This window comes from Zootoca vivipara, chromosome 12 (genome assembly GCF_965207765.1).
Source record: "Zootoca vivipara chromosome 12, rZooViv2.hap1.1, whole genome shotgun sequence".
Classification (NCBI taxonomy): domain Eukaryota; kingdom Metazoa; phylum Chordata; class Lepidosauria; order Squamata; family Lacertidae; genus Zootoca; species Zootoca vivipara.
In genome coordinates this window covers 45,801,287-45,816,580 of record NC_142595.1, presented here as the reverse complement: position 1 = coordinate 45,816,580, position 15,294 = coordinate 45,801,287, and the positions used below count along the sequence as shown (strand labels likewise).

At 41.3% G+C, this 15,294-nt stretch overlaps 3 protein-coding genes across 3 annotated transcripts; all 3 read left to right on the top strand.

Annotated features, from left to right (window-relative positions):
- The first annotated feature begins 247 nt into the window (after nucleotides 1-247).
- On the top strand, nucleotides 248-1,063 carry LOC148684095 (vomeronasal type-2 receptor 26-like). Its single transcript, XM_088655654.1, has one exon. It carries the CDS (start codon nucleotides 248-250, stop codon nucleotides 1,061-1,063), a length of 816 nt encoding a protein of 271 aa, XP_088511780.1.
- Nucleotides 1,064-1,420: 357 nt separating this feature from the next.
- LOC132592997 (vomeronasal type-2 receptor 26-like) lies at nucleotides 1,421-2,954 on the top strand. Its single transcript, XM_088655573.1, has 3 exons — nucleotides 1,421-1,594; nucleotides 1,832-1,958; nucleotides 2,053-2,954. The coding sequence occupies exons 1-3, from the start codon at nucleotides 1,421-1,423 to the stop codon at nucleotides 2,952-2,954; spliced, it is 1,203 nt and encodes a 400-aa protein (XP_088511699.1).
- Nucleotides 2,955-9,397: 6,443 nt separating this feature from the next.
- Nucleotides 9,398-10,630, top strand: LOC148684094 (vomeronasal type-2 receptor 116-like). The gene is made up of 2 exons (XM_088654835.1): nucleotides 9,398-10,270; nucleotides 10,379-10,630. Exons 1-2 carry the CDS (start codon nucleotides 9,398-9,400, stop codon nucleotides 10,628-10,630), a joined length of 1,125 nt encoding a protein of 374 aa, XP_088510961.1.
- The last annotated feature ends 4,664 nt before the right edge of the window (nucleotides 10,631-15,294 follow it).

Here is a 15,294-nt window from a genome sequence, read left to right as displayed (position 1 = left end):
AGGTACTACTGTACTGGAAAATGCATATTTTTCTCAAAAAATTGATTAATTGTCATTTTTTTGGAACCCACAAAGTTCTTAAATGAATATTTTGTTATAAAGTCACATTCTCATAGCAAAATGGGCACACATATAAATATCTTAACTTATCGCTGCAATAAAGCTACGGTATGTTTTCTTTTAGCTCACCTATGGTTCATTTGCCACAGAAGAGAGTCAAGCATTGCAGAGCTTTCCCCTTTACTGCATGGTCCCAAATGAAAGCCATCAATATATTGGCATTATCCGTTTACTTCAGTATTTCGGATGGACATGGGTTGGGCTGTTTGTTGCAGATGATAACACAGGAGAACATTTCTTGAAGACCCTGGAGCCACTGTTTTCCAAGCATGGAATCTGTTCAGCCTTCACAAAAAGAATCCCAGAGCAAGTTTCCATGGAAAATCTAGGTGAAATAACTAATTTAATGGAAAGAATTTTTGTATCTCTCACAGATAACAAGGCCAGAACCCTTATCTGCTATGGAGAATCTTTGACAACTGCCTGGCTGAGAATGGTTAATATTTTTAATGATCTTGGACATAAAGAAAGTGCTTCATTTGGAAAGGTATGGATTATGACATCCCAGATAGATTTCACATCTACTGGCCCTCAGAGAAACTGGGATTTCCAGCTTTTCCAAGGTGCACTTTCCTTCACAATTCAGTCAAGAGAACTTCCGGACTTTTCAGAATTTCTCCAGAGTATCAAGCCTTCCAGGACCCAAGCAGATGGTTTTTTCAAGGGCTTCTGGGAGCAAGCATTTGACTGTTTATTTCCAGATCCAGTGATGCCTATGATGGATGATGACACATGTACTGGAGAGGAGAGGCTGGAAAGTCTCCCTGCTGGTCTTTTTGAAATGCACATGACAGGCCATAGCTACAGTGTCTATAATGCTGTCTATGCTTTGGCTCATACCCTGCATACCTTCTACTCATCCCGATCTAAGCAAAGACCAAGGGCATATGGTAGAAGTATTGAAATTCATTCTCTGCAGCCTTGGCAGGTAATGTCTTCATAAAGAAATCATTCTTTTATTCGCATAAGTAGACCTTATGGTTGCAAAATACAACGTTTTTAAAATCCCTTAGCTTATGGTTTACATGACATGTACACATCTAGATACAAACAAAGAACATTTTTATTGGAGAAACTTGGTGACCTTCAGTCTCTGCATCCAATGAGATTACACTCAGCATCTTGGAAAAAACAGATGAAAAAGTGTTATAAATTGTAATCACTGAAACAGATTCATGGGTTTACATCTCATTCTGTACTGGGACCATATAATGAAGTTCATTCTGAAAACTTTTTTCTCTCTTTAAACTAGGTTGACTTATTTCTGCAAGATGTTGCATTTAACAACTCTGCTGGGGTGATGGTGTCCTTCAATGATAAAGGGGAATTGAGTGGTGGATATGACATTACGAACCTGGTCACATTCCACAACAACTCTTTCCAGAGAGTGAAAGTTGGGAGAGTGGATCCCAGTGAAGAAGAAGACTTCACCATTAATGAAGATCTCATTGTCTGGCATAAAACATTTAATCAGGTAGAGATAGTGGGGATTTCTTAGCAGACTGTCTGTTGGGCAAATAGGCACTGAGGATGTCCAAAAGTACTAGTCCTACCTAATGTAGTCTTGCAGAGGAATAAATAACTATATTTATGCACGTCTAATACTTGTGGAACCTTGCTTAAATATCATGTGGCTCTGGAGATGACCTGCATAAATTTCTCCACCGATCTCCCACCCCAAATCACAAAGCCCTCCTATGTTTGCGCCTAGGTGCTTCCACTTTCTGTGTGTAATAAACACTGCCACCGTGGTCATCATAAGAAGAAGAAGGAAGAGAAAAAATTCTGTTGCTATGATTGTGCTCCATGTCCAGAAGGGAAGATTTCAGACCAGAAAGGTAGGTTCGCGAAATTTTGTTAACATACATGAGTAACTCAATATGATGTGGCGAATGAATTGCCGCTAAAATGTCTCTTCTATTTGTATTTCAGATACAGAAGACTGTTTCCAGTGCCCGGCAGACCAATATTCAAACAAAAACAGAGATTCTTGCACTTCAAAAATTAGAAACTTTCTCTCTTATAAAGAACCTCTGGGGATCAGTTTAGCTTCAGTTGCTGTTTTTTTGTCCATCATCACAGTTGTGGTGCTAGGGATATTTATTAAGCACAAGGACACACCCATAGTCAAAGCAAACAATCGGGACCTCACCTACACTCTTCTCCTCTGCCTCTTGTTCTGCTTCCTCTCTTCTTTGTTATTCCTTGGCCAACCTTGTATTGTGACCTGCTTTCTCCGACAACCAATTTTCATCATAATTTTCTCATTGGCTGTTTCTTGCATCCTGGCCAAAACCATCACTGTGGTTACAGCTTTCATGGCCACCAGACCAGGCTCCAGCGTGAGGAAGTGGGTGGGGAAAAGACTGGCCATCTTCATTGTTTTAACCTGCTCCGTTATTCAAGCAAGCATTTGTACTATGTGGCTGGCAACCTCGGCTCCCTTCCCCGATTTGGACTTTCATTCAGTAAGTGGAGAAATTATTGTGCAATGTAACGAAGGGTCAGTCACCATGTTCTACAGTGTTTTAGGCTACATGGGCCTCTTGGCCATCACCAGCTTCGTTGTAGCATTCTTAGCCCGCAAGTTACCTGACAGCTTCAATGAAGCCAAGTTCATTACATTCAGCATGTTAGCATTTTGTAGTGTTTGGGCCTCTTTTGTTCCTACTTACCTGAGCACCAGAGGAAAAGACATGGTGGCCGTGGAAGTCTTCTCTATCTTGGCCTCCAGTGCTGGGCTACTGGGCTGCATCTTTTGCCCCAAATGCTACATCATTGTGTTGAGACCTGAGCTGAACAGCAGGGAGCAGCTAATAAGAAGAAAACATTAAAGGATTTGTCACTTCTGTTACACTGACATGTATGTTTGGCAAGCATTTTAGGTACAGATCAATCGTCGTCCCCCCCCCCATTATTTCATTAATTTATTTCATAAAAATGTAGGAAATCTCAAATTGGTCATATTACCAACATTCTAGTCATCATCCTACTCACAGTGGCCAACCAAAAGTCTATGGGGTGTCTAGATATTTGGGGGAGAGATACATTTATACAACACTATTTATAGATATTTACTTATTATGTCATATTATGACTTCTAAAGGAAGGACAGGAAAGGATGTACTGGAGGAGGATGCCACTTTGTGTGTCAATGTGAACACTGAGTCCAGCAAACTAGAAATCCAAAAAGGGGAAACATTATGAGCGGTGATTCAGGATCCCTAATGTAATTTAGTACTGAGGATGTGCTATTGTGCACCTTATAACAATGCTCAGGAAAATCTTGAGAGGCAGAAATCAAAGAAGCATTCAAACGTGAAAATCCTGTTCTTATACTGACATGTGTGTTAGGCAAGCATTTTAGGTGCAGGTCAATTTGGTTTTCATTATTTTAGTAATTTATTTCATAAAATGTATACAACACTTGATTGTGGGAAATTTCAAAGTGCTGTACACAATGTGCGACAAATGCTACATCAATGTTTTGAGACCTGAACTGAACAGCAGGGAGTAACTAATAAGGAGAAAACATTAAGCATTCTACCTGTTGGTCACCACACCATAAGATTTAGCCATCATTGATATTTCCAAGTCATAGAAGAAGTCCCGCATGTTATGAACTATTGCAGGGTTCCCTAAACTTGGGTCTCCAGCTGTTTTTGCACTGCAACTCCCATCATCCCTAGCTAGCAGGACCAGTGGTCAGGGGTGATGGAAACTGTCATCCAAAAACAGCTGAAGACCCAAGTTTCGGAAACCTGAAAGAAGCATTCTATCTTTCAGCCACTACATTATAACATCTAGTCATAATCCTTCTTGCACACAGTGGTCAAATAGAACACTATCGGAAGTCCAAGTATTTGTGGGGAGATACCTTATGTCCCACCTTATGTGGGACAAGAAGCTACAGTTAGAACTGGATATGGAACAACTGAGTGGTTCAAAATTGGGAAAGGAGTACGACAAGGTTGTATATTGTCTCCCTGCTTATTTAACTTATATGCAGAATTCATCATGCGAAAGGCTGGACTAGATGAATCCCAAGCCAGAATTAAGATTTCCGGAAGAAATATCAACAACCTCAGATATGCAGATGACACAACCTTGATGGCAGAAAGTGAGGAGGAATTAAAGAACCTTTTAATGAGGGTGAAAGAGGAGAACGCAAAATATGGTCTGAAGCTCAACATCAAAAAAACCAAGATCATGGCCACTGGTCCCATCACCTCCTGGCAAATAGAAGGGGAAGAAATGGAGGCAGTGAGAGATTTCACCTTCTTGGGCTCCTTGATCACTGCAGATGGTGACAGCAGTCACAAAATTAAAAGACGCCTGCTTCTTGGGAGAAAAGCAATGACAAACCTAGACAGCATCTTAAAAAGCAGAGACATCACCTTGCCTACAAAGGTCCGTATAGTTAAAGCTATGGTTTTCCCAGTAGTGATGTATGGAAGTGAGAGCTGGACCATGAAGAAGGCTGATCGCTGAAGAATTGATGCTTTTGAATTATGGTGCTGGAGGAGACTCTTGAGAGTCCCATGGACTGCAAGAAGATAAAACCTATCCATTCTTAAGGAAATCAGCCCTGAGTGCTCCCTGGAAGGACAAATCGTGAAGCTGAGGCTCCAATACTTTGGCCACCTCATGAGAAGAGAAGAATCCTTGGAAAAGACCCTGATGTTGGGAAAGATTGAGGGCACTAGGAGAAGGGGACGACAGAGGACAAGATGGTTGGACAGTGTTCTCGAAGCTACGAACATGAGTTTGACCAAACTGCGGGAGGCAGTGGAAGACAGGAGTGCCTGGTGTGCTATGGTCCATGGGGTCACGAAGAGTCGGACACAACTAAACGACTAAACAACAACAACAACCTTAGTATAACATTATTAAAATTGCTTAGGAAGGACAGGTATGAATGTACTGAAGGAGAATGTAACTTTGTATGTCAAAATGGTCATTGGTTCCAGCAAGCTATAAATCCAAAAAGGGGCAAACTCCTCCCCGGAAGTCATTATGAGTGGTGACACAAAAGCCCAAGAGTAATTTAGTACTTGGGTTGTACTATTTTGCCTCTAATAACAATGCTTGGTGAGAACATGAGATGAAGAAATAAAAATAATAAAAACCATTCCGAACAGGAACTGTTGTAGTAATGGGTAATTTCAACTCTCCTTAAAGAGACTATACCCTAGAACAGTTGGTCACAGAATGGATTAGGAAGAAAATGACCTTGGACTTTATCTTAAGTGGCAATCAGAACTTGTTGAAAGATGTCATGTTGTTTAGCCAGTTGGAAGCAGTGACCATAGTGCTACTAAAATAAATATAAATGGCAAATTGCCAAGAAAAGCCATTACAGTCAAATTCTACTTCCAAAGAGGAACAGAGGGGATTGTTGTTGGCTTTTTTTAAAAAAAAAAAAAGGTGGGAATTTGCGATGTGATGTAAATGAAATCAAATTACTCCAAAATGCTTGGGAGTTGTCAAAAAACCAGTATTGGAGAATCACCTGTAGTATACAGTATACTGCAGATCTGTGGAGGTGTTATCAGGATGAAGGAGGTGCTGATGTGGTTACCAAGTATAGTTGGAAGATGTTAGAGGCAATAAAGATTTCTTCATAAATCCATTTGTCTACACAGAGAAGCAGATGTCTGCACTTAAATTAAGAAACGAACAACAAAGAAACTCACTAAGATACAAAATAAAATCTGATGGTCATGGGCTTTGTACCTGAGGCTTGAGGGACCACCAATAGTGACTCCCTCAAAGACCTCAGAGGCATAAGAGAAGAGACTTAAATGTATGGGATATCCTATTCAACATTGTGCTAAGTCCCAAACTGAACAGCAGGGAATAACTAATAAGGAGAACACATTAAGCATTCTATCTTTCAACTACCATTGGTAAGGGGTATCCTGCACCCAAATTGTAAATTTATGAAAGAACCTTGAACTTAGCCTAATAAAACATTAACAGCTAGTGCAAACTTTTTAGCATTGAACATATGTCTTGGTGATAGCCTTTCCCTCATCAACAGTCTAACCACAGCTTTTGTCACATGTTGAAGCCTTCAGACAAGGTCCAAAGGGAGCCTCACATAGAGTGCATTGTGATAATTGAATCTTGGTATTACTCATGCATGGGTCACTGTGGTCAGACTATGACTGGTGTTCCAGCCATAGCTTGCAAAATGCATGTTGAGTTTATAGAAGAAAAATCCCTGCTTAAGCAGAGTCAATGTTGATTGCAGTGCTTTTTTTAAAAAATGTACTCTCATTTTGACTTAAGAAAATCACCATTTTATACTTCAAATCAGGGAAAAAAATACAAATACAACAAAACTGACCAATCACTGTGCTAGATTCCAAATCCTACTTCACACATTAAACACTCACTTCTGTCCGAGACTCAGGAAACACCGTGACAGGAAATGAGGCCGCCATCCGGGGCAGCAACGGAACTGACGAATCACTGTGCTAGAGACGAAACAAAAAATGTTAAACAAATTTAGTTTCTTTTCCCATTAGATACACAAAATTTTTAGGGGTATGCATACCCCTACGTACCCCGAGGGGGAAAAAGCACTGCTTGATTGCTTGATTGACTGATTGATTGCATTTAACCCCACATTTTCTCCAAGGAACTCAAGGTGGGTTACACATTCTCCTCCTCATTTTATCCTCCCAGACATCTATGGTTAGGCTAAAGGAGAATGACTGGCTCAAGGTCACCCAGTGAACTTCATGGATGAGTTTGGATTTGAACCCTTGAGCAAACTTCCAAGTCCAAAAGAAGCAATCACTTTTAAGATAAGATGATGTGAGATAAACAGAAACAGGCTAGCAGGGAAAATAAGAATTAGAAACTGGGGGGCGGGGATAGGAAATCATGCCATACAGCGGTGGAGCTTCATGCTCCGCCACCAGGGGCGGAGAGCAGGCGCGTTGCCCCCAGTGACATGGCGCACATTTTGGGGCGGGGTGTGATGCGCGTTTTGGGGGCGTGCACAATGACGTGGTGTGCATTTTGGGGCGGGGCGCGCCGTGCGCAGGGGCAGGGCACACATTTGGGGGTCGGGGCGGGCAGCGGCCATGGCGTCCCTAGGATTGCGTCACTCTCTTCTGGTGAATGCTGGAGATGCCCCTATCTTCCTACGCCCCTGATGTCATAAGCAGCAACAGAAAAAAAATGGTGTACTTGGTTGTCCCTCCTACTTGCCTACAGAGAAGAACAAGGGAACTTTCCTGACATAACCCTTGTTTCATTTCCCAGTTTGTTTCCCATTTGTTGTGCTTCTCTCTAGCAACAGTATGTTGGGGCATCTCCAGCATTCACCAGAAGCTGCTGGGCGAAGATGCCAGGCATACTACTGTGCAGAGGGAATGCCACAGTTCAAGTGCCACAGAGAATGGTCGAAACGCCTCACTGTCCTGTTGGAGACTGCTCCTCATGGAAATCTGGAACCAAGGTCCCATATCCCATCTGTTCAGCAAGCAGAGAAGACTTCTGATCACAAATGGAAGAAATAAACAATGTTTTTCCTACCAGAAGGGTCACTCAGTATCAAAACACACTGAGAAAGCAATTACTGTCCCCCTGCAATTATCCAATTATCCATTTGCTCATGCAGTCAAAGCTTCAGAGACTTTCAAAAAGGCAGGAGGAAACAATCTGTAAGCAAGCCTCTATGTGGTTATAAATGAATGAATACCTGTGCCATGGGAAGCTGGGATTAAGTGCAAGAGGCAGGCAGGGCCATCTTTGACACTTTTATCCCTTTGCTTTTTATAAGCTCGATATAATGAAATAGGTGCAAGGCAGCTCATATTTAGAAGTAAGATTTGAGGAAAGCATGTTAGGAAAAACATTGCTACTGCTTCTTCTGCCTTCCATTGTGTCCAAAGTAGGTCCCATGAAATGTCTCACAGGTGATCCCTTGCCTATACCACATGAATGGTACCAGCCAGGCAGTTTCCTCATCGGTGAGATTACTTCTCAGATCATTTACTTTTTCCATGAAGTTTTGTTCAAGGAACATCCTGCTCAGAACCTCTTCGACATTCCACAGTAAGGATCCCCCCCCTTGAATCTTTAATATTGCAGGAATTTTGTAAATATAAAATAAATATGGAGTAGTATCCAATGCTCTAAAGATTTATGCATGAGGAGTAATAAAACATTCATAGAAGTCATCTCTATGAGTATTTCTTGTGCATTGGAAAGAGAGATTAAATATATTGATATATTTTGCTCAAGAGATCACAAAGCGGCTATGCATTACAGATGACAAATCAAATTGTTTCCTGTAACAAAGTATAAATAAAGGTTTGGCTGGCGAGAATGGTGATACTTAGCTGTAGGGAATCATAAACAAATGGAAAAGATATTGAATTAGAAAGAGTTTCAATTGCTCATATAGATCAATGGGGTTATAGCATAACAGCTTCATGCATTGTAAATACATCATCAGAATTGGTGGGGGGTGTCTACTGTCAGGGTGGTGACCAAGTTCTGGCAGCATGTATTTATTCTGGCTTTTGCTGTAAGTGAACTCAACTCAGTTACGAACAGGAACTACGAGGTTTGTAGCATAATGAATTCATGCATGACAGACTCATCTTCTGAATTAATGAGAGTAATACTATTGGCAGAGTCGTTACCAAGTTTTACCAGCATGTTCTGGCTTTGGTCTTTGCTGTAAATGAAATCAACAAGGATCCAAAATTACTACCTAATGTGACACTTGGTTTCCACATCTCTGACACCTATTATGATGCAAGGATGACCTATCGCACCACCCTGGATTTGATTTTCAAGTCACATACATTTCTCCCCAACTACAAGTGTGGCACGCAGAAAAACCTCCTAGCCATCATTGGAGGACTGGGCTCTGACACTTCTTTCCACCTGATGAACATCTTAGGTCTGCACAAGATACCACAGGTAGGATAAGTGCATGGGTGCAGATGGTAATATTATATTTTTCTGTTATCTTTCAGAATAAAAAAATTAGTGACTTAGAATTTGACTGTATTTGCAAATAAGATAAGATCTCAATAACTTAAGAAAATTCAGCCAGAAAAAGACCCTATCTCTCACCAACTTCAAAAATTATTTTGGGAAAAATATATTTTATTATGCAGAAGCCTCCTGAAAAAAGTAGACTACTCTGAACATATCTCTGCAGTATCTTTATGTTTTCTTACAGCTTACATATGGCTCATTTGCCATAGATGAGACCAAAACAATGGAAGTTCCTCCCTTTTACCGCATGGTCCCAAACGAAAACCTTCAGTATATGGGGATTATATGGTTACTTCAGCATTTTAGGTGGACATGGGTGGGGCTTGTTGTTGTGGATGATAACAGTGGAGAGCAATTCCTAAAAATACTGGAGCCATTGTTTTCCAGGCATGGAATTTGTTCAGCGTTCACAAAAAGAATCCCACAAGAAGTTCGTATGGAGGAATTCATAAATCATTTTTATAGTTCAAGTCCAATTGATTTATCTCGGGAAGATCATAAAGCCAGTGCGATGATCATGTATGGAGAATCTTTAACAATCTTGCGGCTGAAAACCTTTGTGCCTTCACCAGAATCAGGAAATGCAGAAAACCCATTATTTGGAAAGGTGTGGATTGTGACAACACAGACAGATTTTATATTAACAGGTGCTGCAAGAGGATGGGATTTCCAGATGTTCCAGGGTGCCATTTTATTTGCTATTCACACAAAAGAGGTTTCAGGTTTCAGGGAATTCCTTCAGAATATAAACCCTACCAGGACTGAAAGAGATGGTTTTCTCAAAAATTTCTGGGAGCAAGCATATGATTGTTTATTTCCAGATCCAGGTATGCCTGCGATGGACGATGACGCTTGTACCGGAGAGGAGAGGCTGGAGAGTCTCCCTGCAGGTCTTTTTGAAATGCACATGACAGGTCACAGCTACAGTATCTATAATGCAGTTTATGCTTTGGGTCATGCTTTGCATGCAATTGACTTCTCTAAATCCAAACGCAGATCAAAGAAAGTTGGTAGCAATATCCAACTTCAATTTTTGCAGCCTTGGCAGGTAATTTCTTCTCAACAAACTCTGCTGATTTCAATCACCCAGATTTTACACCGTTTTTCTTTTAAAACCTGGGTTTACATTTCCTTTCTATTTCTGAAACTTGCAATGAATAGCATTCTGAAATCTTCAGCATGCTGTTTTTTGTGATTGATTTCATTCCTTTTTTTTTTTTTGAAATAGCTCCACCAGTTTCTTCAAGGCATCTCCTTTAACAACTCAGCTGGAGAAACTATGTCCTTTAATGATCAATGGGAAATGAGTGGTGGATTTGACATCATGAACCTGGTCACCTTCCCCAACAATTCCTTTCAGAGAATTAAAGTTGGAAGTGTTGATCCCTATGCTGCTGATAGGAAAATTTTCACCATTAGTGAGGATAACATTGTGTGGCATAGGTATTTTAATGAGGTATTGATTCTCGTTCTGTCTTAGTAAAGCCATTGTGTTCAACTCATAGCTGCCAAGTTATCCCTTTTTTTAAGGGATTTTCCCTTATGCTGAATAGGCTTCCTCGCGAGAAAAGGGAAAACTTGGCAACTATGGTTCAACTATGAACTAAGATTATAAAGCTGTTGAATGATTTCAATTACAGTGGACGCTCGGGTGGTGAACATGATCCGTGCAGGATGCACGTTTGCAACCCACAGCATTCACAGCCTGCGTCTGTGCTTCTGCGCACATGTGGGTTGTGTTTTGGTGCTTCTGTGCATGTGCAAAGCCTGATTTAGCACTTCTGCGCATGTACACAGCGCAATTTAGCGCTTCTGCACATGTGCACGTGCCGAACCCGGAAGTAACCCGTTCCAGAGTATCCGGGTTCGGCACAGAGCGCAACCCGAAAGGACATAACCCACAGCAGACGTAACATGAGGTATGACTGTATTCCTTTCACATTCAGAAACAATTACATGCATTTAAATTCCATATACTACTATTCCTGTTTTTAATATTATTTTACCTTTTCCAAACATATTTAATGAACATTGAGATTTAATCAACTTTTTGCTCTAGGTAAAGTAAGGTGAAAGACACCTAGACAGCTAAGTCCCATCAAAAAAATTATGGGATGTGGTGCTCATCTCATTTCAGAACAAGTCCTCTGCAGAACTGCCCCCAAATCCTTATCTTGTACCCACCTGTGTTCTATGTAACTGCCCTGAGTGTCATGCCAGGACGGAATAAAATAGAACCAGAAATAATTGTGAGAGTGATTTTTGTGTGTGAAATAATTGCCTACTCAAGTCCTTTGTATGTTCTGCAATGATAGTTTGAATATCACATAAAACAATGGGGGGGGGACAACAAAACCCACACTGACAAAAACACTGTGCACCTATGTTTATTAAATGTGATCGATTTCATTTGGTCTGAACATGCTTCACGGCTGTCTCCATCGTTGTGATATGGGGTTTGGGGAAACAACAGCAAGTAATAAGTGTATTTTTTGAATATCAGTAATCTAAAAACAAACAATATGTATATGAACAGGTGGTACCGCTTTCTGTGTGCAATGAATATTGCCACCCTGGTCATCAGAGGAAAAGGAAGGAGAGTGAAAAATTTTGCTGCTATGATTGTGTTCCATGTCCAGAGGGGAAGATTTCAAACCAAACGGGTAGGTAATGTCATTTTTCCGTAATACAGGCTGAAAATAATTTGCCGTATTCAATGAATTGTCACTGAGTTCAAATTTCCCCAACCTAAATTTCAGATATGGGAGACTGTTTCAAATGCCCAGAAGATCGGTATCCAAGCAAGAATAGAAATCAATGCAACCCCAAACTTATACATTTTCTGTCTTATGAAGAACCTTTAGGCAAAGGTTTAGTTTCAGCTGCAGCTTCTTTTTCTTTCATCACAATATTGGTGTTTGCTTCTTTCGTTAAACATAAAGATACCCCCATAGTCAAAGCCAACAACCGGGATCTCACCTACATTCTCCTCGTCTCCCTCTTGCTCTGCTTCCTCTCCTCTTTGTTATTCCTTGGCCAACCTGGGAAACTGGCCTGCCTTCTCCGACAACCAGCTTTCAGCATCATCTTCTCAGTGGCTGTTTCTTGTGTGTTGGCCAAAACCACCATTGTTTCTCTAGCATTCATGGCCACAAAACCAGGATCAAGAGTGAAGAAATGGATGGGGAAGAAAGTGTCATATTCAATTGCTGTTTGCTGTTCACTTGTTCAAATGGGTTTTTGCACCATGTGGCTCTCAACCTTTCCCCCATTCCCTGATTTAGACATGCATTCAGTAAATGAAGAAATCATTGTACAATGTAATGAAGGGTCCGTCACCATGTTTTATTGTGTCCTGGGCTACATGGGTCTCCTGGCCATCACCAGCTTCATTGTGGCATTCCTTGCCCGCAAGCTACCTGACAGTTTTAATGAAGCAAAGTTCATTACATTCAGCATGCTGGCGTTTTGCAGTGTTTGGTTGTCCTTTATTCCGACTTACTTGAGCACAAGAGGGAAAGGCATGGTGGCTGTGGAGATCTTCTCCATCTTGGCCTCCACTGCTGGGTTACTGGGTTGTATCTTTTTCCCTAAGTGCTACATCATTGTGCTGAGGCCTGAACTGAACAGCAGAGATCAGATAATGAAGAGAAAGAATTAAAAAAATTCTCCTCTTTTCTCCAATGTACTGCTTTCCATGATGGGCAAGTATTTCAGGTACAGATCAGCTACAAGGACAGTGGTGTAAAATAATACAGAAACTGTGAGCAGACTAACCATGGGCAGACAAATGAAGCTACGTATGTATACATTGTCAGCAACTAAGAGTTTAAGAACCGCAAAGCTTTTCAAAATGCCAAGATGGGTTCCTACTGCATTAGAGGAATAATTTTGTCTAATACTAATGATCTATTTATTCTTAATTTTAAGAACAGTTCCTTAAGGGAGCCAGAGAGGCCAAAAGGCAATCAGTTATGATGGGGGCTAGAGCTTAGCCAACTGATCAGAGGACATAGCATTAACAAAGTCACTGTGTTTTGATAAGAGATTCCAACCGTTTCTGAAGGTGCATTGGACCTCCTTTTCACCCTCCATTCACTTAACCCCTTCTCTCTCTCTCTCTCTCTCTCTCTCTCTCTCTCTCTCTCTCTCTCTCTCTCGTTTGTTCCCTTTGATCTTAAATATCATGTGATCATGTAATTTGAATGGAAAATTATGCTCTTTTATATGTTGAACTCGATAAGTGTACAACTATTTTATACAAGGAGTTCCACAACACCAGTGCTTTTCTTTTTTGGGTGTTTGTGTGTACCCCAGTAATCTCTATGAAGTTGCTACTGTAAATGCCACACTTTTAACATTTGGGGAGGAAAGAAGAAGCAGGTGCTGAGTACCCTTGAGTACCCCCTGAGAAAAAACACTGCACAACTCACATAACTCCTAAGCACTATTATTAAATCCAGCACTACCCCTCCTCTTATCACTTTTAACTGTTGTGCTGTTGAGACTGGCAGTGTCCTCACCCCATTTATGACACATCTGGCAGAGGATTTCAGAGCTTTAGGGGAAGGGGCATAGAGATATTGATCCATGGCAATGGCTATTATTGATTTCTTTTTTTCTTCTTCTTAATGGTGCTCTGCATTAATACAATGAATGTCTTTGTGTCTATCTGTCTGTTGATTGATAATTTGATATGGACATGATATTTATATTTTAATTGCACCAATGTCTGAGAAAGGGCTCTCCAGACAGACTATGGGGATGGAGAAGGGGGCAGAGAGCCAGAGAATGCCAGAAAAAGGACTCCCCAGAGAGGGTTAGAGCAGGCATCCCCAAACTTCGGCTCTCCAGATGTTTTGGACTACAATTCCCATCATCCCTGATCACTGGTCCAGCTAGCTAGGGATCATGGGAGTTGTAGTCCAAAACATCTGGAGGGCCGCAGTTTGGGGATGTCTGGGTTAGAGAATTAGAAGTGGAGGAAGGAGCAGTTCTTCTTCCTTCCCAGCCATTTGAAGACAGCTCCCCCAACACATGCCCTTCTCATCTGCTGGAGAAGAGGAGATAAATTCTCAGAGAAGTGAGAGAGGTCTGGAGCGGTCTCTAGCAACAACAGAAAGGGGGAGTGTGATTTGTCAGACGAAGGGGTAGGATGCCAACCAGAATCCCCGCGCTCGTAGGTTAACAAGGGTCAAGGAAAGACGTCAATCAAAGAATTGAAAGGGGATTTCCTGGAGGGTATCCTGTTGGCGTGGCAAGAATACACAGAGGAATTATACCAGAAAGATATGGAGGTCTCGTACACCCCAGGTAGTGTGGATGCTGACCTTGAGCCAGACATCTTGGAGAGTGAAGTCAAATGGGCCTTAGAAAGCACTGCTAATAACAAGGCCAGTGGAAGTGATGATATTCCAGCTGAACTATTTAAAATTTTAAAAGATGATGCTGTTAAGGTGCTACACCCAATATGCCAGCAAGTTTGGAAAACTCAGCAATAGCCAGAGGATTGGAGAAGATCAGTCTACATCCCAATTCCAAAGAAGGGCAGTGCCAAAGAATGCTGCAACTACCGCACAATTGCGCTCATTTCACACGCTAGCAAGGTTATGCTTAAAATTCTACAAGGCAGGCTTAGGCAGTATGTGGACCAAGAACTCCCAGAAGTGCAAGCTGGATTTCGAAAGGGCAGAGGAACCAGAGACCAAATAGCAAACATGCGCTGGATTATGGAGAAAGCTAGAGAGTTCCAGAAAAATGTCTACTTCTGCTTCATTGACTATGCAAAAGCCTTTGACTGTGTCGACCACAGCAAACTATGGCAAGTTCTTAAAGAAATGGGAGTGCCTGATCACCTCATCTGTCTCCTGAGAAATCTCTATGTGGGACAAGAAGCTACAGTTAGAACTGGATATGGAACAACTGATTGGTTCAAAATTGGGAAAGGAGTACGACAAGGTTGTATATTGTCTCCCTGCTTATTTAACTTATATGAAGAATTCATCATGCGAAAGGCTGGACTAGATGAATCCCAAGCCGGAATTAAGATTGCCGGAAGAAATATCAACAACCTCAGATATGCAGATGACACAACCTTGATGGCAGAAAGCGAGGAGGAATTAAAGAAACTTTTAATGAGGGTGA

What these genes read in the sequence shown, in the direction of transcription:
- LOC148684095 (XM_088655654.1), top strand. Translation starts at nt 248, where the DNA reads ATGGTCCCAAATGAAAGCCATCAATATATTGGCATTATCCGTTTACTT.
- LOC132592997 (XM_088655573.1), top strand. Translation starts at nt 1,421, where the DNA reads ATGGTGTCCTTCAATGATAAAGGGGAATTGAGTGGTGGATATGACATT. An exon ending in GGCATAAAACATTTAATCAG is followed by an intron (nt 1,595 to 1,831) that starts GTAGAGATAGTG and finishes GTTTGCGCCTAG; the next exon opens with GTGCTTCCACTTTCTGTGTG. An exon ending in GAAGATTTCAGACCAGAAAG is followed by an intron (nt 1,959 to 2,052) that starts GTAGGTTCGCGA and finishes TTTGTATTTCAG; the next exon opens with ATACAGAAGACTGTTTCCAG.
- LOC148684094 (XM_088654835.1), top strand. Translation starts at nt 9,398, where the DNA reads ATGGTCCCAAACGAAAACCTTCAGTATATGGGGATTATATGGTTACTT. An exon ending in GTTTTTCTTTTAAAACCTGG is followed by an intron (nt 10,271 to 10,378) that starts GTTTACATTTCC and finishes TTTTTGAAATAG; the next exon opens with CTCCACCAGTTTCTTCAAGG.